We start from the raw sequence: 24542 nt of genomic DNA, 5'->3' as shown, positions 1-24542 counted from the left end.
TTGTTTACATATGTTGAAACGTTGAATCACAATCGTTGATTTTAAACTGTTTTGGCCAAATGAAAAGCCCTTATTGAAGGGGTATAATCGAAAGGAAGACTGAATGAACTCCCTAGCCCTGGAGACTTAAAGGAAGGTTTTTAGCTCGGGGCAAGTTGCTCAGTAATATGCTTGGATACAGACACATTGTTTTCCAACTATCTTTTATACAGGATGCATGCGGTAGTTTTTTTTTCAACGTGTTGCCGGCCTGCTGAGAACATAGGTAAAGTGTGAATATCACAGAGAGAACTTTAATCTGAAAGCCGATACTCAGTCAGATCTTTCCGAGCATGAATAACAATATATACGTACTTACCAAATCATTCTATTTTACATCGTACAGACCATTGCATCACTTTCCTCAAGTGCAAATTATATAACGTAAAGTGGGTTTTGCAAACAAATAGGCGCATCATTGATGCGCAAGTAATTTCCGAAGTGCATCCCATGCTTTTACTCAACACTTCCGTACACGGTCCCCCGATTACTAGATTAAGCCATCGAGAGCAACAAATGCCTTTGATGTTTTTCCTAGTTGACCCTTGTGACCAGGAAACCGTATGCAAAATGCTTAGGGGCTCGACGAATCATAAATATCTCAGTGGTGTTCTTATGATACCGATGAACTTGTTTTTGGGTATCATACGAAAACTGCGGACAAGTTCTAGATTAGATAATAAACAATTTCTCAAGGTCATTGTTCAGGGTTTCGTTTGAGTTATCGTATTTCTAAGTGACTATTCCGATCAGTTCTGTACAACACTGCGACAGAGGCACTCTCTTCTGTCATTCAGTTTGTGTTAGGCTTAAATATATATATATATATATATATATATATATATATATATATATATATATATATATATATATATATATATTATATATATATATATATATATATATGTATGTATTTTACGTGATGTGCCTAGGGTCATGCAACACAATCTGAGGATTGCAAGATGCATGAAACTTAAGTAATAGATTTAATTACTTTGTACTTGAAGTAATTTGTTTGTTTATTTATTAATAACGCTCTGCTTTAGCATCGAGCACTGTAATTTCCCACGAGGACATCTGTATACTTCAGATATATATATATATATATAATATATATATATATATATATATATATATAATATATATATATATATATATATATATATATATATATATATATACACGCTCTGTGCCCAAGTTCAGAGGTTGCCATAAAGCCATTATGGTGATAACCGGGAGGGCACATTGTATACATTTTGTATATATATATATATATATATATATATATATATATATATATATATATATATATATATATATATATATATATATATATATATATATATATATATATATATATATATATATATATATGAAAATTGGTGATTTAAAGTTGCCATCTCCTCTGACCCCTTCACACTCAAGCGGTCCTTGCCCTTTATTACCATAAGTTCGTCCCAGCGGTTGACAGTGCTCACTCGCCTGTAATTTCATGATTTTTCAAAACTACTACCATAAGTACAGTCTTCCACGGTGTTCAGTCTTTGTAATATCTACCATTGTTCACAGTCACTTATGCACAGCTTGAAAAACAACTTCCAGTGTCATTTGAAATATCCATTTGACCTTGACTTGGTAATTTCAGCAGGATATCGAAATATCGAAAGGCTAGATACCGATCCATCAAAGACGTACATGTACTTGCACTCGTGGTCGATGATTTGTGCTTTCCGATGCCATTAGCACAATTATGATGTGTCTCATTTCTTTTGTCATAGTAATTCACCAACACCAATAGTTAGAGCGAGGTTATAGGAAAAGTAGCTGTAACTTTGCATAATATTTTCATCATTTTATTCGTACGCTGGGACACAAAGTTGTAACTTTACCAAGACAGCACATCGCGCACATTGTTACTGATTTCTACATTGTACAGTCCGGACCATAAAACAGGCTTTATTGACAAGATAAACATGACTGGAAATCGATCACAACGAAAATTGTATGTTTGAAAACAAAACAAAAGTCATGGAAAATACTTAGCTTGAATAGGCAATTCTCGTATGGTCCACTTTTTTATCGTTCCGTTATTTTGGGTCTATACCACAAGAAAGGCAAATTTCACAATTGTGTTTTCGTGTAGACTTAATAGTTGCATTATGGAATACTTAATGGCTGTCGGGTGGCATGCCGGAAGCGTACTTTGGCCGCATCTCAGTGCAATTATGTGTTGATAAGAATTTCGATTTGCTTTTCCCTCTTTAAAAAAAAATTAAAATCGGATTCTTACCACTTTGCGTCTCCTATTTAAGTTGATATCGCTATGATTGTGGAATATCCTTCTGAGAATGTCAACATATCGATTAAAAACGACGTGAAAATCCAATGTCATCCTTTATACTTAGTGTACCCCTTGACACCATCTAAATTCGATCGTTTAAGGCCACCAGTCGACTAATTTTCTTTAAATAATTTCATACAAGAATCGAATATTTTTGATGCGTTTTTTATTGATGCAAATGCAATGACAAACCAGTGAAGTCGCCGGACGTCATTTTGACTTTCACGTTCAGCTTCAGCCTTCGATTACGAATATTGCAATCTCCATATCCGTATGTCCATCCATTTTAAAAGTAAGCTATTATACGACATTTGGTACACCCACAAGTTATAATGACTTACACCAAGTGTTTACCTGCGGCTATTCAAATTTAGTCGATTTCTGAAAGAATTTTTACAGTATTGCATGTTATTCTCCACCCTCTATTTCCCTGGAAATACACGGGAAATTTGTCGGTTTGAACCCGTTTTCTCCCATGAGAACCCATATCATGGATGTACCGAAATCAAATTTCTTCAAAACTCAAGAAATTACAAGGAAAATGCCAATTGTGGCACTCGTATATTGATACACAACTCGTGCAATACATGGACGTGATCACTCTTAATGAAGCACATGGTACTTCATAGATTTATGACCAGGAAGTACATTTCATGATTTGACCTTCGACCTTGATCTTTATTCTGTGCATATTTGCTTTTATGTCTCCATCTACTTGTGTGTGATTCCTGGATACATACACTGGTTGCGTGATTATGATAAAGATTATGATTCAGATTTCCGAACGAATGTGATTGCTTCTCTCATAACTTTACGTCGTTAATCTAAAATCTAAAATTCTAATGTCGATAAGACACAAACGCAGGCTATGTTAATTCCTATATGATTACTTTACATTGTCTCTTACTCTCCCGCTGATCAGGCGCACAGCATGATGGACAATAACAACTTGTTACAAAACATTTCACGAAATCTGTCAGCTCTCCAAAGATCTCTCTTATAGGATAATTCATAATCGATGCTGATTTCTCCTTTTTTGTCCGGTCAGTTTTTCACCTCAAAAGGAGTGCACGTTGTTAAGAAAGGAAATGATCATCTTTTCCAGCGACTTTAATCTTACAAGACCCGCATGTAAGACACAGTGTATGGTATTAATTAGCAGGAAAAATCATTATTCTCTTTCATTGGTATCTTCCCGGCTTTGGTTACCTTGACAACGTGTGCTCATTTGGAAACACTTATCACGTGTAATATTGAACGGTCTCCCTATTTGTATTTTAATCCGACGTTTAGCTGCTGCCAGGGGCTATTTTGATTGTTTCTGGGAACACTGTGGTCTTCTGCAAATAATCCACACAGCAATCGTATATCTGATCAGCGTTCTTGTTAGGCGTTTTCTGTAAGGCCACGCCGTCTATTCGTTGAGAAAATTTAATTCTTTTATATATATATATATATATATATATATATATATATATATATATATATATATATATATAATTCAGTCTATTGTACATTGTGTATTAAAACGACTTCTTAAAGTTCTACGTTTCACTGGTATAACCAATGGCAGGACTATTTTGGTGATGGTAGTGCCTATGTCGAGTATCTACGCTACAGTGCAACGGTATAGCTGTTGGCTTATTTATCCGGTGACTCTATAAATCTTTTATTGAATTAATAGGCAGTAAATACTATTTCAGATACCTTGTTAGGCATAGTATTTCTTTAATCACGAACATCTCGATTAGATGGAGACTATACCAGAAACCCTCATGAATGTTGCCTTTAAGGCTTGCAGAATGAGTAGTTCCACTTGATGTCAGACCCGAAAGAAAACGTGGATGTCTGGATGTGTACCTTGGGTATAGAGCCCGATCAAAGTCGAAACAAATCTTCTAGTTGAAGTTAGGTAAAAGTGGTAAAGCTACATTGAAAAGTTCACAGAAAAAAATACACAAACAATAAATAATTACGTGAAACAAAGCGTTCCGTTTTTTAATTGCTATTCCTGAAATTAATTTCATAAAGGAATCAGTTTTGTGTCGGACTGTAAGTTGAAACAGCTGCATCTATTGCGCGATAATTGCTGTAGTTCGAATTGAACTCTGCTTTGCCATCGGAGGAATACGGGGGCTAGTAGTAGTTGATCGACCTCTAGTAACAAGTTGAGTTATAGCTTCAGTTGTATTTTGAGAAACACCTTGAGATCTTGCATCTTTCATGCCAGGAGAGAATCATTTGATTTATCGATATCTGTCGATGCTTTGATTAAATTATACTCGACGAAAACTGCTTCCTTCGCGAACAAATGTTTAGTGGCCCTCTGTGACTATTCTACAGCCAGATACTTCTCCATTAGACACAAGCCGGGTATACAGAACTGTAATTTGAACCAATGATGATCCTATTTCGCGATTCGATGGTAATATCATCAGTTAACCGAGATACAACGGCATGTTAAACTTTATCTTCAATTTAATCCCTCAAATTGAGGGGCCATCTTTAGGGCGAAAGCTAAGGGATTTGTTAGCACTGAGACCATTTTTTCACTCTTATTGAAAAGGACGTAGAGCTAATTGAGAATAACTTTATGCAGATAAATCATACCTGTACGATTTTGTTGATTTGTAAATAGTTTTTATAAAAGCAAATTTATTGGTCACTTTTAGTAGTGTTTGTGTGTCCTGCCGTTGACTTAGTATGACTATGACCTTTCACCTTCCACATGAATACCCTCTTTCGTATCTCCTCGCTCTTTCTTTTACTAATTAAGAAAACGGTTGCACCATCACGTCATATCGTGCACAGCGTATCGTCAACAGCATTGTGGCGAACTAATGGCTTCTGCAAGCTACGAACGAGGTTTTTGTGAGTACCAGATGTCAAAATGGACACGCAAGAACAAACTGGGTCTGGTGTCAGTTGTCAGTACCGACCATCACGTTGTTAATGCAATACATTGGTGCACAATTCAAATCGTCTAGTAGAGTCACAGCCATGTCAACTTTGTACTACAGCATTTCAAGAAGAATATTCGAGCATCAACAACGAGCACATAGATCTTGCATGGTTGATTGATATAAAAGGATCTTATCCGAGTACAAGTTGACATGCATGCCCGTGGCAGTAAATAAATGATCAAAATAATAATCAGATAAATAATATACGAAATATTTCATGTGTAGAACTAGATCCAAGAGAACAAATGCAACTCACTGGCAAATTTTTAGACAAGCAACCTCTGTATACCATTAAAATAAAACAAGGAATCGAAAATTTAACTCACTTTCCTTTTCTAATAATATGCTTTATATTATAAGGCGCAGACCTTGCAACGGTGGTCTTCGATTTTCCTTTTTATATTTTGTAGCGTTTTACTTCCGATACTTCTCCATTGATTTTATGTGAACCAACTAACACTGCGTTGTTCTCATTACCTACTTAAATAAAATGTAAGGTATCGTCCAATTCCTCTAAACCTACTTTTGAATAATTGATAAGTCACTCCACTGCGCAGACTCACTCTTTGCAATGTATCAACATTATCCTAAAGACAAGTCTTGAAAGTTTTAACAAAAGGGAACCTTTCAGAATAAATTGCTTTGTTGACAATGACACTTAAGGGCCGTGTGATATAACAACGGAATTCACCTTAATGGGGAAAGTCTTTCCAAAAAGGCTGTAAAAAAGACGTTTAGCTTAAGTGAGGAAGGCACAAAGATAGATAGTTTCTTTTAAAGTGGTCGATTATCGAGAACAAGGTGCATTTTCTGGAGCAAAAGCAGCACACCAAGGCGCCCCTCAATTGACAGTAAGTAGATCAAGGTGGCAGCGAATTTTTGTTGATGGCTAGAATGCCGTTTTAGTTTGTTGACGAAAATAGCAACCATTTATATATTTCTAGGTCAACCACGACACGTAATCAAATACCTGACTTTTATGCGCAAAGAAAAGTTACATGATTTGTTGTCTGCTGGCTCGAAAGGTGACAGTTCTCAGCTTATGCAAGTTATGGAGGCTACAACTTGTTTTTCCTGTTCATGCCCAATACATCATTTACCAAGTTTTGATGTCGTTATTGCAACTTGAATCCGTTAGAGTCTAAAACTTTCCATAGAGCTCAGCCAGCTTTGGACGCATTCAAGCAAATTCAAGAACCGATATCATGATATTCCGAGGAGAAAGTTGGGTTTATTGTTACACAGAATGAACGAGGAATTGCAATTTGTAATTCTAATTTTTGTTTCCAATGCATCAGGTGATGTTATCGTTTACGGCATTGACAACAACATCCAAGTGCAAGGATCAAAAGTGAATGAGGACGATTGAACGATAGTTGTCCAAAACAACATTGTAAAACGCTGCCTGAACACATAGATGTCTACACATCGTTAAATTTGCACAGAAGGTCTCGTTCTCCGAGTGATCTTCGGTCATCTTTGTCGGAAAGTTGTGCTACATAGTTTTGACCGTATCATTTCATAACAGACAGAATGATTAAGTGAGGCTTGGTGTCAATATATAAATAGTTTCATTAAAATATTCAGACCTACACCTCAAACATTTGTAGACATCTGAAATGTTTAATTTGAATTTGAGCTGCATAACAAAGTGGCGAACCTTTTTAACTGTGTAGATAAAAATGTTGATCAGTTTCTTACCTCTTACCTGTCCATATTCTCGTTTGTTTTCATCAAAGTATAATTGTTGAACAATAATCAGAGATCCAGGATATTTATGCTTGTAATAAAGATCGTTGGTGGACATACTGACAAGGAAACTGACTTTGATAAATCAAGTAAAATATATGGGAAATATTATGCAGTTAATAGAGCTCGGTATCACATGTGTGATTTCACTCATTTTTATTTAATAGAGAAACAGTACCTTTTATGTGTTGTCAGACTGCTTCTACACGTATGATTGAGTGAATGTGTTTTGTGCACTCAGTACACTTACACAATAATTATAGGATTGTTCGGAGGATACGCGATGTAATATTGTTGGAGATATAGACTCTATAAATCTTCGTATCTTTGGATGGAGATGACGAATTCAAGAACTTATTGCTGGTCTTGTGTGGTGGCCAGCGAACAGAACACTAGCCTAGAAAGTTTGAGCCGCTAAACGCCAGTGATTGGCGGGCTATGACGTATACTATGTCACATGTCTGGTGACGTAGAAGAAGAAGCTGGAAGACGGCATGGGGCCGGACGCGACTTGTGTATAGTCGAATTTCAAACTTTCTGTTCCGACGTTGTGAACGTCGGAACTGACTCAACCATCACACCGTCTAGTATGGGTGAGACTCAGGAACATTTAGAGAACATTCATATGTGGTAAGAGAGACAATTTCTGACACAACGATCCATCAAGCCCCAACCACGTGTGGGCGAGTGACGTAGCTACGAGTGAAAGGACAGACCGGAAGCTTCGGCGCGAGTGGGAACCCACCAGCCTGTATATGGAACTTCTATGCACCTTCAACGCTACGCCGCGCTACCGGACTGGACGTCAGGAACAGTAACGATCAGGTTTAGTAGATATACACGCTTGTAGGACAACAAAGATTCTCGTCCTTCGAACTGTGTAAACTTTGCCTACAAATCCGAACTTTCGGCGGAATCGAAATCGTGCTTTAATAATCTCACACACACGAGTGTAAGTCGATTTTGTATGAGTGATTCTTTGCCGCTTGGAGGGACGTTTATAGTTTGGATCGTGGGTGAAATTGGTTCGAAAAGTGGGCGATTGTTATTTCCCTACAAGAAGGCTTAGAATAGTATGAGTGTTTGTACAAGTTGTCTGACACTGAAATACTGTTGTATTAGTTTGATAGAACTACAACTGAGTTCAGGTTGACGTTTAGTGTTTACTGAATTTTACTGAACTGTTGCATTGTTCGAGTATCAGTTTAGAGTTAAAGCCTCACTGCTATAGGCTACTTTTATTTTCTGTACACTTGTAAAATTACTATAGTGTGTTCAAACTTTGAGATAACTTTTATTTGTCATAGTGACCGGAAATACTGTAGAGTTGTCACTATTAGACTGCTGAGTTTGTTTTGAGTGCACACCATATGAACAGAGAACTGGTGTATTTCTGTGTGTTGTGAGTACAGCCAGTTCAAAGACATTAAGGCTTACTAGCACATAGCTATCATGTTTTCAGTGTTATTCAAGTAAATTGTGACGTCACGGAAACAATTTCTTTGATGTGTTACTGTCAATCTTTGCTATACTTGTTAGCGAGTTGTCAATCATTGTACAATACGGGGGTATCTGCGAATACCCGCTGTTGTTGTTGATTTATTCTTGGGTAATAAATATTGTTGTTGGCGGAACTGTTGTGCCAACTGATATGATTGTGAGATCGCTTTGTATTGTACATTTAGAAGTAAATACCACCTATCTGAGCGAACTATCGCGACCAGGTTAAGAGGTCTCAGTGGAACGAAAGTGAGGAACATTTTAATTGTCAGTTTAGGACAGACTTTCATGCTGTTTGACAATATACTTTTCTTATAGTCACGCCTAGCACAACTCAAACAAATTTTTGTCAACTCTCAGGTGTGACATATAAATGGCGCCCAACGTGGGGCATTAACTAACAAAAAGGTTGTGCCCAGTATCCAGATCAGGTGGTAAACAGTTGATAAAAGAATTATTTAACCAGCTTTGTCTGATGTTAAGGATATTAACATTTCATAGCATTATCAAGTGTATAGTATTACATAAGTTTCAAAGTGATTTACTGTAAGTTGTGTGCTCTGTATGTCGCTGTGCGTGTGGCTTGCATTTGCAACTGTGATTTGCACAACGACTAGAATGGCATCGGATGACACAACCCCTCGTTCGTTGGGCATGGCTGGCCGGGGAGTGAGGCGCTTACCAGGAGTGTCGTCTGTCCCTTCAGCAGAAACAGCGGTCGGTAGGAGAGCTGGCGACCCACAAGACTTTACCCAATCAAATATGGAGAGAGAGATTTCTCTCAGGCTGGAGCAAGAGAAACAAAGATGGAGAGCTGAAGAGAGTGAACGGTTAAACCAGGCAAAGGAGCAATGGTTGTCGGAAGAAAGACAAGCAAGAGAGGTTTGGAAGACAGCCATACGGGAAGAAGTAGAAGAGAGGTATAGAAAACAGGAAATTGAACGGCGTGATTGGGAGCATAGAGAACAGTACAGGTGTGTGAAGGAAAACTGGGATGCTGATGATGGAGTCGGTGGTGCGGTAGGAGGAACTAGTGTGGCACAGAGTACGCCAGCGCGACCAGACCGATCCAGATCGCCCAATTTCACACCTGCTACAGGAGAGACTCTGCGCCCCAGATCAACGAGGCCAAGTACAGGAGAGTTCAACATACCCACCTCTTCACGTCAAGACATGTTTGAAGATGAGATCGCTCGTCTAGACAATGAATTAGAGAAAGAAAAGACGACCATGGGCCTGTGTGGTAAGAAGTGGCAAACTGCTGATGCTACACCTACGACTTACAGGGACAGCGATGGTAATTATACAACGGTGTACTTGGGGGACAAACACAAGTTAAGTACATTTTCCGGTGATGTAAACCGCAAGTCTGATGTTGACTTCCAGACATGGGAAGGGGAAGTCATGACGTACATACATGGAAATAAAGAGTCTGCCATGTCGGTGTTACGAACTATCAGAGCGTCGTTGAAAGGTGGTGCGGTCCGACTAGTTGATGGAATGGGACCTACAGTCACATTTGACCAAATGTTGAGGAAATTACGCAAACGCTATGGTAATGTGCAATCAGCAGAAACCCTGCTAGCGAACATTTATAGTAAGGGTCTTCAAAGAGACAATGAGAGTATAGCTGACTTTGCAAACCGCTTGGAGGAAGAATTAAATAAGGTACAGCGAAAGGGTGGTATACCCAAGTCAGCGATGGATGAACGGCTGAGAAGCACGTTCTGGAGAGGTTTACGAGACGAAGGTGTCAGAGACAGTATTCGTCATCACGTAAGCCAAGTTAATGATTTTGACGAGATGGTAGGGCTTGCACGAGAGGCTGAGGAAGAAGTCCGCGAGCGAAGACAGCCCCGTCCTTCGACATCGCGTTCGAGATCAGCTGCTACCCACCAAATGATTGCCGATGAAGAAGAGGAGATGGCAGACAACTCAAAGAGGACACTGCTTTCTGAAGAGGACATCGTAGACAGTGCAGCTAGAGAGTTTGCCCGACAACTTGAGCCATCTCTGAATTCGGTTGTGCAACGCTTGGACATGTTAGAGACGAAAGTTAGTTCTACTTCGGGGTATGGCACGCAGGATCCAAGCTCCGCTAGCAACGCCAACCAACACAGACTTAAACAACAAACAGATAGACAGTATGCGTCTAGCCCCAGGGCACCTCGACGCTGTTTCAGATGTGGCAATGTTGGCCACCTGGTGCGAGACTGTCCAAACCCCAAGCAACAGAGCTCAACATGCTACCGCTGTGGAGAGGGAGGACACTTCTCCAGGGACTGTCCACAAAACAAAGATGACTCTAAACAAACATCGTCGGCATCTGGCAAGTCAAATAACAAGGCCCGTAAGTCTGACAGGAGTCAAACCAAAAATGTTCGGCCAGAACGTGACCCACCTGCTAGGTATCACCGCAGGCGGTTACAACGTAGAAAATGGTATCATGCATCAAACGGAGATGACAGAACGACACCGTCGGATGTAGACACAACTGACCAAACCCTGCGGATGATGCAGACGGATATACGCCACAGAGTGGTTGGACCAGCATATGAAGAGACAATTGCAGTTGATGGCTATGACGCTCGCTGCCTTATGGACACAGGTTCGCAAGTTACTACTTTGAGTAAGTGGTTTTATGATAAACACTTTTCGGACCGCCCACTGGAAGCATCAGCTGATGATTTGCGTATACTTGGAGCCGGTGATCAGGCAGTTCCAGTGTTGGGGATTCTGGAGGTACAGGTGAGACTGCCATCAGCGATATATGGCGTAGAACAGACGATGGACGCCCTGGTGATAGTTGTCCCCGACACCGAGTATTGAGACCAGATACCTATAACACTGGGCACGAATGTGTTAGAACCATGTATGCGAGCTGCGGCAGTCATCAGGAAATCAAATCAAAATAAAGTTGACAAGATGTCCGTCCCAGGAAGACGAGCGTATGACAGAATTCAGTCCAGGTACCGTTTTGCTGGCAAGGATGGCCATGTGGGGTCGGCACGTGCTCTTCTGAAGAGACCAGTTACGATTCGCCCGGAAAGTAGCGTCATCGTGACCGGCAAATTGTCAGGCGCAACTGCAAATGATGAGTACATGGTCAGCGTTGAACCAGCATTGTCACCCAGCTGTGCAGCAACGGCCAGTCCAGTTGTTACAGCGATGCGTTGCCAAGTGGATCAGTCTACAGTTCCTGTCAGGTTATACAATGGCAACAACCACAACATAACAATCAGACCTGGCAGTGTTATCGCGGAAATCAACGCAGTGACAACTGTAGAGAGTGTCCCTATGAGTAGACTGGATGCAACCGTAAACAGTATCCAGGCGATACCAACAGTGACTCCTGTGATGACAGTAAAGGAACTATAAAGGGTTGTTAAATTTGACTTAGACCCAAAATTGTTGTCCAAGGAACGTCTTGGAGTGGTGCGTGATTTGTTTCGTCAGAACTTGGGTACATTTTCTACTGGCGATACAGACCTTGGGAAGTGTGACCTAGTGAAACATCGCATTAGACTCACAGACGACATACCTACACGAGAAAGACATCGTCGACTGCCGCCAGCAAAGTACGCGGAGCTTCGTCGATTGATACAAGACATGATGGATTGTGGCGTCATAAGGGAGTCCAACTCGCCGTACGCAGCGCCGATTGTCTTAGTTGGGAAGAGAGACGGGACAACCCGGCTATGTATTGATTATAGACGTCTGAACAGCAAGACAATCCGGGACGCCTACGCGCTTCCAAGGATCGAGGAAAGTATGGAATGCTTGAAAGGAGCCGACTGGTTTTCCACAGTTGACCTCAAGTCGTCCTACTGGCAACTATTGATGCACGAAGATGATATCGAGAAAACAGCCTTCGTGACTCCGGTTGGGCATTACGAGTGTCTCCGTTTACCCATGGGGCTGTGTAACAGTGCTAGCAGCTTTCAGCGTGCAATGGAGAAGTGCCTCGGAGACTTGGTTAATCGCACGTGTATAGTCTACCTTGATGATATTGTGATATTCGCTTCAACGTTTGAGGAACACTGCCAGCGTCTTGATGAGGTACTCAAGCGGTTGAAGAAGCATGGGTTGAAAGTGAAGGCTTCTAAGTGCCAGTTTTTCCGGCGAGAGGTCAGCTTCTTGGGACACATTGTGTCACATGAGGGGGTGAAGACCGACCCAGCGAAGACTGAAGCAATTAAGACCTGGCCTGTACCCCGCAGTGCTAAAGAAGTCAAAGTTTTCCTGGGAGTGTGTGGCTATTACCGCAGATTCGTAGAAGGTTTCTCCAAAATCGCGAAACCCCTGAATGACTTGACCACAGGACTCTACGTAAAACAAAGGACGAAGGGCGGGAAGATGGTACGACAGAAGCCACCAGAATTTGTGTGGACAGAGAAGTGTCAAGTGGCATTCGACACCTTAGTTGAGCGTCTCACAAACCCACCCGTCCTCGCATATCCTGATTACTCACTGCCTTTCGAGCTGCACACTGACGCAAGCCTACTCGGGCTTGGAGCAGCACTATACCAGGTACACGAGGGAAATGTAAAGAGAGTGGTGGCATATGCCAGTCGTGGGCTCTCGAAAAGTGAGAGGAAATACCCAGCCCACAAGCTGGAGTTTTTAGCGCTAAAGTGGGCTGTGACGGATAAGTTCTCTGACATGCTGCTAGGCCGCCATTTCCTGGTATTGACTGACAACAATCCCCTCGTGTACGTTACCACCAGTGCCAAGCTAGATGCTACTGGACATCGTTGGATGGCAAGGTTGGCAGATTATGACTTTCGGATTGAATACCGTCGTGGAGTACTCAACAGAGATGCAGACGCGCTCTCTAGGAAACCACAGTCGGGATACTCAACAGATGCAGAAGGACATCCTCACTGGCTTGATTGGGTCCCTCCAACCCCTCAAGAAACAACAGTAATGAGCAGCCAGATGGTTGTGGCAATTCTTGAAAGTAAACTTGTCCCCATGGTACCAGCCATGGAAATTATCGGCAAAATTCCAAGATGTAATGTCCAGACGTTAGCTGACATGGTTCCAGAAGGTACTGCGACATTACCCACCATTAGTCGTGCTGAATGGAAGGATCTACAGCTGGCAGATCCGACAATCGGCGTGATATACAACTATGTCCAAAGAGGTGAACCACCTGACCATCAGCAACGTGCGTCAGAGACTCGCCAAGTATCTGCAGCATTGCGAGAATGGAAGAAGTATCGGTTACGTAATGGTGTGCTCTACAGGCAAAGAACAGAAAAGAGTGGTAGGACAGTGTACCAGCTATACTTACCACCCAGCCATAGAGAGACTGCCATGGATGCATTACACGACGAGATGGGTCATCTAGGCCAGGAGCGTAGTATAGAACTGATGAGGTCACGATTTTACTGGCCGGGTATGACAGATGACATCATCAACAGAATCCGTCGATGTGAGAGGTGCACACGCCGGAAGATTGCAGCTGGAGGTCGTGTGGTTGCTCCCTTGGTGCCGATATTGACAACGATGCCCTTAGAGTTACTGTGCATAGACTTTCTCTCCCTTGAGCGATCAAAAGGAGGATACCAGGATATCTTGGTCATGACGGACCATTTTACTAAATATGCCATAGCAGTGCCGACTAGAAACCAAACTGCCAAGACAACTGCGAAAGTCTTGATGGACACATTCTTGCAGGAAGTCGGCATCCCAACTAGGATCCACTCCGATCAAGGGAGGAATTTCGAGAGTCGGTTGATTGCTCACCTTTGCACATTGTTGGGCGTGAAGAAGTCGCATTCGTCCCCATACCACCCTCAAGGCGCGGGAATTGTGGAACGCTTCAATCAGACGTTACTAGGCATGTTAGGTACGTTGCAGCCAGAACAGAAACAGAATTGGGCTCAACAAGTCAAAATGCTGACTCATGCATATAACTGCACAACGCATGAGGTCACAGGTTATTCCCCCTGGTATCTGATGCATGGACAACACCCGAAATTGCCGATAGACTTATACCTTGGGTTAGAGCCTACTGATGAAGCAGAGGGGACATATGACCAGTACGTGGAGAAGCTGCGAAAGGACTTGCAAATGGCCTACAGGATAGCGGGCAGCAGAATGGCTAGCAAGACACAGAAGTATAAGTACCTGTATGACAAGAAAGCTAAAGAAGCTGAATTGGAACCAGGCGATCGTGTGTTGGTGCACAATGTGTCTATCCGAGGCAAAGAAAAGCTTGCTGATAAGTGGGAACACAGTCCTTATCTAGTCGTGAAAAGGGTGAACCCTGACATCCCAGTCTACGTACTGAAGCCAGAGTTTGGAGGGAAGCGTAAGACAGTCCATCGTAATTTACTGATGCCATGCTACGCACTACCAGCAATTCCTCCAGATCGCCCTATGCGCGTACCAAGGAGACAACCCTCTCGGCAAAATACCCGCATACAAACTCCGACTAGACATACAAATAGAGCAGCTGCAGAGCCGAGCGACGCAGAAAGTGAAAGTTCTTCCAGTGATGAAGATTGGGCTCAGAGAATAAGAGTACGACGAAGTAGTCCAACAAGACCCACAGAAGTACAGATACCAGAAGTCAATTCACCCGCACAAGAGTCACATTCTGATGGTGAAATAGAAGGCATCAGTCCACCTCACGATCAGCAACAGAACGAGTCAACACAGATGGATGGAGCATCGTCAGACAACAACCTAAACAGCGAAGTGATGCCACCTACCCCACCTGGTGATGATGTGGGAATGGCAGGTACAGACGTTCAGCCAGACAGTGCAGCTGTGGTGTCGTGTGGTACTGACGACGACAAGAGTGCTGAGTCTACAGATATGTCAGACACCCATATCAGCAATCCAACTGTGGATGCAACTGCTCAGAGTGATGCAGTGAGTTCCGTGCATTGTGGAGAGGATGTAGGGAATGTTACCAGTCAGGCATCGGAACAGAGTAAACATGATAAAGATGTGACTGATTCCTCTAGCGTCAAGGTTGGAACGGAAGTAGCAGATGACACAGCTACAGAACGACGGTATCCAACAAGAAATCGACAGAAACCACAGTATTACGGCTACAGTAATACAAGATATGTCGACGACCACGGGTTGAATGCAGAAGCACCAGTGTTTGTGCCAAACAATGAACTGGTGGCAAGTGAACCACTTCAGATGCCTTGCTACCCTGTGATCCAGGGGACTAGAATGAGAATAGAGTTACCTGTTCTGAGAAACAGAGAAGTGTACAGTCATCAACTTTCTGCAAGAAAGCTGGCTGCCAGGAGAAATTCTGAGAGAAAGCCAAGTTATGTTGGAGTCTGCAAGAGGGATGAGATTCGTCGCATGCCGACTTCACAGCCAAAGCCACCTATTTTGGGAAACAACCCATATCTATCAGACTGGCGCTATATACCATTACCGACAGTCAGCCATGGACGACTATAGAGTTATGTTACCAAACAATTTTAAGTTATGCATTGACCGCTTCCACTCGCAATTCATGTACAGGTGTGTGTGTGCGCCATGTCGCTACTATGTAAAGAGGAGCCCGTTTGTGATGGAGTATTTCAAAGGGTCCTACCACCAGGTGTGTTCGGTGGAATTCTCGCCCTGCTGCATTGTTCCCGTACACGCTATCGTGTAGCGTAATTGCAAGATTTCGAGTTGACATTTATCCTTCTCATATGGCTTTGCAAGTTGGGGGACAGTGTGACATGTGGCAGAGAGGTAGTTGGCCATGGCACGAGTCGGCTACAGAGTAGCAGAGATGTGTTGGTACGGGTTGGATGTGGAGGCGTGTTGGAGATTGGTCAAACAAATATGCGCAGCATAAATATAAAGACGGCGGCAACCTGTCAAGTCGCTAGCCTGCGTGTTTGCCAAAGTCTATGTGTTGTTTTGTTCTTTTATGTTAACAGAATTTCTTACAGTATTTGTTTTAGGTGTAGTCAGCACTGACTGTTCGCAGCAGAGGAGCCAGTCATTCATTACCCTATCTGGCTTCAATCTCTTTTGCTTGCAGAGTTACCAGTGTAGTGTTGTAGAGTCACCCCAACAGTGCCCACCTGGATTGTCCTTGGATGACCCTTGGTCATATCTGTGAACATTCGTAATTATGTAAACTGTTCTACTGCATGTATTTACACCTCACCCCTGAGAGGGCTTACCTGGTATACCTTATATACTAGGGTGGTTACTTGTAGGTAGGACTTCTAGATTGTCAAGGAAGAGCAAACACATCCTTATTAGACCGCGATGTAATAGGTCCGTATTAAGATGAAGTTTAGCTATTGTAGTCAAAGCCACTGTAGAGAGTTGTGTGGTACATATTTCCATGTAGGGGCAGTTCCAGGGAGGGTTGTTGGCATGTCTCCCCTTACACTCCCAGTCGGCCGATTATCGACCGATGGTGGAAATGGAGGATAAGGGATGACATGCTTTGGGGAGGGAGGGTATCACATGTGTGATTTCACTCATTTTTATTTAATAGAAAAACAGTACCTTTTATGTGTTGTCAGACTGCTTCTACACGTATGATTGAGTGAATGTGTTTTGTGCACTCAGTACACTTACACAATAATTATAGGATTGTTCGGAGGATACGCGATGTAATATTGTTGGAGATATAGACTCTATAAATCTTCGTATCTTTGGATGGAGATGACGAATTCAAGAACTTATTGCTGGTCTTGTGTGGTGGCCAGCGAACAGAACACTAGCCTAGAAAGTTTGAGCCGCTAAACGCCAGTGATTGGCGGGCTATGACGTATACTATGTCACATGTCTGGTGACGTAGAAGAAGAAGCTGGAAGACGGCATGGGGCCGGACGCGACTTGTGTACAGTCGAATTTCAAACTTTCTGTTCCGACGTTGTGAACGTCGGAACTGACTCAACCATCACACCGTCTAGTACGGGTGAGACTCAGGAACATTTAGAGAACATTCATATGTGGTAAGAGAGACAATTTCTGACAGAACGATCCATCGAGCCCCAACCACGTGTGGGCGAGTGACGTAGCTACGAGTGAAAGGACAGACCGGAAGCTTCGGCGCGAGTGGGAACTCACCAGCCTGTATATGGAACTTCTATGCACCTTCAACGTTACGCCGCGCCACCGGACCGGACGTCAGGAACAGTAACGATCAGGTTTAGTAGATATACACGCTTGTAGGACAACAAAGATTCTCGTCCTTCGAACTGTGTAAACTTTGCCTACAAATCCGAGCTTTCGGCGGAATCGAAATCGTGCTTTAATAATCTCACACACACGAGTGTAAGTCGATTTTGTATGAGTGATTCTTTGCCGCTTGGAGGGACGTTTATAGTTTGGATCGTGGGTGAAATTGGTTCGAAAAGTGGGCGATTGTTATTTCCCTACAAGAAGGCTTAGAATAGTATGAGTGTTTGTACAAGTTGTCTGACACTGAAATACTGTTGTATTAGTTTGATAGAACTACAACTGAGTTCAGGTTGACGTTTAGTGTTTACTGAATTTACTGAACTGTTGCATTGTTCGAGTATCAGTTTAGAGTTAAAGCCTCACTGCTATAGGCTACTTTTATTTTCTGTACACTTGTAAAATTACTACAGTGTGTTCAAACTTTGAGATAACTTTTATTTGTCATAGTGACCGGAAATACTGTAGAGTTGTCACTATTAGACTGCTGAGTTTGTTTTGAGTGCACACCATATGAACAGAGAACTGGTGTATTTCTGTGTGTTGTGAGTACAGCCAGTTCAAAGACATTAAGGCTTACTAGCACATAGCTATCATGTTTTCAGTGTTATTCAAGTAAATTGTGACGTCACGGAAACAATTTCTTTGATGTGTTACTGTCAATCTTTGCTATACTTGTTAGCGAGTTGTCAATCATTGTACAATACTGGGGTATCTGCGAATACCCGCTGTTGTTGTTGATTTATTCTTGGGTAATAAATATTGTTGTTGGCGGAACTGTTGTGCCAACTGATATGATTGTGAGATCGCTTTGTATTGTACATTTAGAAGTAATACCACCTATCTGAGCGAACTATCGCGACCAGGTTAAGAGGTCTCAGTGGAACGAAAGTGAGGAACATTTAATTGTCAGTTTAGGCACAGACTTTCATGCTGTTGACAATATACTTTTCTTATAGTCACGCCTAGCACAACTCAAACAAATTTTTGTCAACTCTCAGGTGTGACATCATCATTCAACATTATACCTATGAATACAAATTATATTAGTTTTGATGAAAACTGTCACGAAATCGGCAATTACTAATCGTCCGTAGTCTAGAGTTTCTAACAAGTTTTCAAAGGCTGTCTAACCCTAATTCTGAGACTGAAATAGGGCATCGTTGTGTGTATGCGATGTCATGAGCCGCCCTTGTCGTATGAGTAACAGCAAACGTGTGAAGATTCATATTATAATATACTTGTCGACAGAATATTGAATATGAAAGGTTAGCAATACGCAAAATATGCAAAGAAGACAAGCAAAAACAGAGTATGAACCGTGAACATGATTATATTTGAGTCCAAATGTTCCAAATGCCATGACCGTTGCTTAATTTATTTATAGATGATAATGACGTATCATTGAATTACTTCGGCAAATTCCATTTTCGTAAACATGATGGTTGCCATTTTGATGACGTTTCAATGTACAACATTACTATTGTTGTGTTGATCTCGCATAACCTTCTAACCGTGCAATATAATTACTGCTCGTAGTTTGGAATACATTTATTTTAATTCGTCGATTCGAACTTCGGCTTAGGTGTACTCTTTGATGGTTAAACCAAAAGGATATAATTTAGACGTACTGAGCTACATGAAATACACTCCGGATCCCTGCCGGGGTAGTTAATACTATTTATAGGCGTGGCCCTTCATGCAGGGCAGTCATCTTGAGCCCAACAAAAAGTAACATGGCGAAGAAGGATTGTAGAGAGACAACGAGGCGCTGAGTCAATTTGCTGTAGTATCATAAGCTTTACACAAGATATCACTCCCACATTGATGTGAAACGAGTGGCACTTGTTGAGCAGGATTTTTTCAGTCTTTTCGCAAAAAACGATCAACTTTCATCAGTTCATGTTGACAACTCTGTAGCTATCTCTTTCTCGCTCATTTGACAGTATAGTTGTCTTGTTTTTTGTTGTCTATGACTGTCACTTGTCTGTCGTGCTGTGGAAACTGAATTCACGAAATGGACCTGCACAACTTGAAAATGATAGATTTGCGACTTTGTTGGTTTTTTCTCCAATATACAGGAATAAATGTTGAATTTATGTGTATGAATTTCACACCATAAAACTGTCAACAACAATTTAGTTTTACTGTGTATCTTAGAGGCTGGGCACACAGACGATTAGAATCCCTTCAGGGGAAACCAATTTCTGATTTTCATCTTGTTACTGTTTCTAGATTGGCGAAGTCACGGTTGTAATAATGCTCCAGTAACTTATAAAGCTTCAATGGAGGCGGCTAGTGGCGATATTGGCAATTTTTGACGCCATAACAAGAATTCAAGCATTTTCCAGAAACTGTGCGCAGAAATATTATCTCTACCACCATGAAACGAACTTCTGTTGGGAGCCTTGTCGAATCCTTTCATGTAATCTTATTGCTCACGATTACTGTAGGAGACATGGTAAGTAAAAGGACTTTTTTAGCAAACGTCCACACACACACACAAGTTGGCGACAGTTTTCATACACCGTGTTTTATATTGTAATCTACGCGAAGCCAAATAGCGCCGTTCGTTAGTTTTTCATTACGTGGACATGAAATCTACAATTGTTATCAAAGTGATCTCAACGCTATACATGTTCCGCTATAGGTAGATGTAATAGACTCTATTTCAAAGTGTATTACCGGCAGCATCTTGTTAGCCATATTCCTGACTCAAAATGTTGTGTTTGATAAGGTATGCTGAAAACATGCATAAAAACGATGCACTGGTTTTTGTCTGGGCAAACCTTATTAGATTGCCGTCTTCATTCGGCCAGTCTGACTCCATTTAAAACCCTTCCCTGTGGACTCCTTCGCTTAGACATCCTCTTTAAGAAAGCTTTTATCAATGAGTTATTGATGACTTTCTTTTGCCTATCGTCTATCTGTGACACATTCATTTGGACAAGGCAAAAGTCATTAATCTCTTCCATCGCCGTGAAGGTCTTTGGTCTTCGCCATAAAAAATTCAAATCCTAATCCTGAATAGAAATGAACGTAACACTTTCATTTTAGGTTAGAGCCGAATTGGAAGGACGCCCTGTTTATCGAAGGCCGTAATTTCATGGCGCGCTGACATCTTTACGGTCATAGGAAACGGTAATTGCATCGTGTCAGCACTGTCATCAGTGACTTGAAATATGCGTACGTTTTTCCCTTCATCGCATACGAAAATAAACATTCCTCAAATAGCGATTGCGATTTGGCTGCTAGGGTTCAAACTGCAGGGCGCTGTTGGTTCGCTTCTTCTGTATGTACAACGGCCAAACCATACCTGAAACTCCCTTACCTGTAACTTTTGATGTACGCTACTTTCATTATTTCTTTGTTTAATAAAATACAGTATCTTGGTCTGCCCCAAAATTCTGTTCAAATGTCTCCCTTATCGACGCAGTCTGCATAATATTCATGCCCATATGTATGTATTAAAACAATATTGCGTATTATAAACAACGAGTATAGTATTTGCAAATCTAAGATTTTGCATTTCAACTTGCTGTTAGAATACGTTACATATAGGCCTTACATGTTTCCTGGAACAAAAGTGATAAAGTTATGAAGGTTACAGCTATTGTCCTTTACTTTGGAAAATGGCAGATGCATCTAAAAAAATTGTTTAATCTCGGTTTTGACCATTGTATTTAGAAGTTTGCGTTCAACTAAATACGGTAAGTCGGCCAACTTGATTCCTAATTTACCTAGGAGTATTTTACATGGCCTCGACTCTCTGATATATGCCAGAGTCAATACATAAAGATGGAGGAAATATCGATTAAGCGTCAAAATAAACACGTTATGACGACTAGATGAGGACATCTTTGTGTTGCCTTTCTGATAACATATTGTTCAGAGTATGAACTTGTATTTAATGCAGATGCAGATGACGATGTACGCGATAACATTATACACACAAGTGCACCAGGATGTGGTTTTTACTTGTGATAGATTAAAGAAACCGTGGTCGGTATTATCGTCACACACAAAGCAGCACCAATCTTCAATTCTTAATATGTGTATTGCAATATGACAGAAGATATGTAGGCACCATTTACTATTAACTGTTATCTACTCTACCCTTTCATTTATTTCCTTCCTTACACAATTGTCATGCACGACTTCCACTTTATTTCCGTTCATTAATACAAACTCGTTTCCAGCATTTATTCTGCGCCATTAGATCGTAGATGTATTTTGTCAGTCAAAGTATTTTTTTCACTTTCATGCAAATTGACTCGTAATGAGAGTTGCGACGTGCAAAACACCCTACGAGAACTGATAGTATAATATCCATTTGAAATCGACCAAGCTTTATCACTATTTGCTCTTGTAAAGGATGGTTCTATTTTTCTGTCTCTGTCTGTCTGTCTGTCTGTCTGTCTGTCTGTCTGTCTGTCTGTATTTATGAATATATATGCACGTACATGCGTAACTATCTATCTATCTATCTATCTATCTATCTATCTATCTATCTATCTATCTATCTATCTATCTATCTATCTATCTATCTATCTATCTATCTATCTATCTATCTATCTATCTATCTATCTATCTGGATAGATGGTTGATGGACACATACATACAACACATACATATATCGAGCACTGTAATTTCCCACGAGGACACTATACATATACATACATACATACATACATACATACATACATACATACATACACACACACACACACACACACACACACACACACACACATATATATATACATATATATATATATATATATATATATATATATATATATATATATATATATATATATATATATATATATATATAATGCAAAATTACTTCAAGTACAAAGTAATGATATCTGTTACTTAAGTTTCATGCATCCTGCAATCATCAGACAGATATATATATATATATATATATATATATATATATATATATATATATATATATATATATATATATATATATACAGTTTGGTATCATTGATGTATCCTTACTTTTCTTAATACTTATACAATATTTCTCGACGAGAAATATTTTGCTTCACCCCTTAGACAGAAAAGCTGTAGTGATAGATTTCTGAAAATGATTTCATTAGATTGTGCCCACTGGTTCGTGCACGATACAATGATGTGAGATAATATTACTCACTACACATGGCAGATGATACATAAGAGGCAGCATTTCTTTAGGCTTCCGATCAAGTGTATGTCAAAACGTCTTTATCGCGCTTGACCTATCGAGATCATAGCGAATTTTCACCACGTCAGCTTTTCAATTTTGCTTTCAACAGAAGGTAACAGCAGGACCGAGACTTGATTCAACGAGGTTTTAAACTTACTGAGATCACATGGATAGAAACTTCGAGAATTTAACCGCTATGTCCCAAAAATTCGCAAACCAATGCCGCCACCTAAAATGTGGCATTGTGACAAATTATGAATATCTTGCTTGGAAAAATATAGATATATTTTATACTATTGACAATAAGATCAGGTAAACGTATTACTTCAAGGCAGATAAAAACCCATGATATCAGGTATTAAGATGGGAATAACTCAAACGTAAAAGTATGATCATTTTTGTTGTAATTATATATGTATGTTAATGGTACGGTAATTATACAGATAAAAGGATTTCCTATTTTACTTTTTGAGCTACATCGTATTCTTAGATTTTATCCAGCTCACATTGCTCAATGAAAAAGTGCAGCTTTAAAAATAGTACTAAACAGTACTATTAAAGATTTGTATTTTCTTTGTGTGTATATTTCTAAACGATTTCTTTACAAATTATTTTAAGATACAACCTTTTGAATACATTTCGAAATGGTTTCTTGTAGCGCGGCTTGTGTGAAAGTTTCAATAAATTACCAATATTTCATTGACATTTATGGGTATTTCTACATGGTAAGTCAATGGAATTAGCTTACACAGCACTGCCGAGGGTATTCATGTCCCTTAGGGAAAAAGTTTCGCGGTTTAGTCAAATCAAAGAATTGTCACCTCCACGTTACATAAGTACGTTTGTGGTGGGCACTTTTTTGTAAAATTTACATATCAGGAATACAAGTTCAGAAGACACTCCTGTGGCTAATATTTTAGATTTGTTCGGTTTTGCAGATTTATGTGTTAATTCATGCTGTGCCAAATGTTTTGAAATACCACTAACTCTTTTCGATTATATTATTCGATTACATCTAATGATATGTGACTATAACAAGTCTTTGAAAATTTATATGAAACTCACGCATGTAATCATCCGTGCTCCAAATTTGAATGTTGACAGTGTAGTTATTTATACTGAGAGATGCCATGGCGTGCAGGTTAGCCTTTAGGAATTGCGTTCCCTATTGGTATTAACATTAGCAGCAAACGATTAATCACAATCCAAGTAATCTTCTTCGATGAAACAGACCGATGTATACATGTGGTAAGATTTGAATGGATTCTTTTTTGACATAGTGAGAAAAATTTTAGAAATTCTCCTTAAACAAACAAACAAACAAACAAACAAACATTTCTTTGCAATCGCATCATACCGAATGCGATGAAAACGAGCTTTGTTCGTGTTGTTTTGTCATTGAATATTATCGGAGTGATTTCATTTTGTTTTACTTTTAAAGACTGAATTTTCCCCTTTGGGATAATAATGCTTGTTTCATCTTGGCTAGCCAGGCGTGGACTGGGCGTCAGATACACAAAATATTCAGCTTTGAAAAGTTTGCAGCCGGTGAAAGTCGCTATCTTTCTCGTTTCATAGTCGC

General features: G+C 40.5%; 2 protein-coding genes across 3 annotated transcripts in view; both read left to right on the top strand.

The window, feature by feature from the left end:
- LOC139114704 (corticotropin-releasing factor receptor 1-like) overlaps positions 1 to 24542 on the top strand; it is a 130763-nt gene that overhangs the window by 13052 nt on the left and 93169 nt on the right. For both annotated transcript variants that reach the window (XM_070676574.1, XM_070676575.1), the window contains exon 2: positions 19999 to 20224. In XM_070676574.1, the coding sequence (XP_070532675.1) occupies positions 20147 to 20224 (78 nt within the window). In that variant the 5' untranslated portion in view covers positions 19999 to 20146. The remainder of the gene's footprint in view (positions 1 to 19998; positions 20225 to 24542) is intronic.
- On the top strand, positions 8878 to 11421 carry LOC139114003 (uncharacterized). The gene has a single exon (XM_070675476.1). It carries the CDS (start codon positions 9157 to 9159, stop codon positions 11419 to 11421), a length of 2265 nt encoding a protein of 754 aa, XP_070531577.1. The 5' UTR covers positions 8878 to 9156.

The sequence above is a fragment of the Ptychodera flava genome, chromosome 16, assembly GCF_041260155.1.
Source record: "Ptychodera flava strain L36383 chromosome 16, AS_Pfla_20210202, whole genome shotgun sequence".
Lineage (NCBI taxonomy): Eukaryota > Metazoa > Hemichordata > Enteropneusta > Ptychoderidae > Ptychodera > Ptychodera flava.
This window is presented reverse-complemented; position numbering and strand designations above follow the sequence as displayed.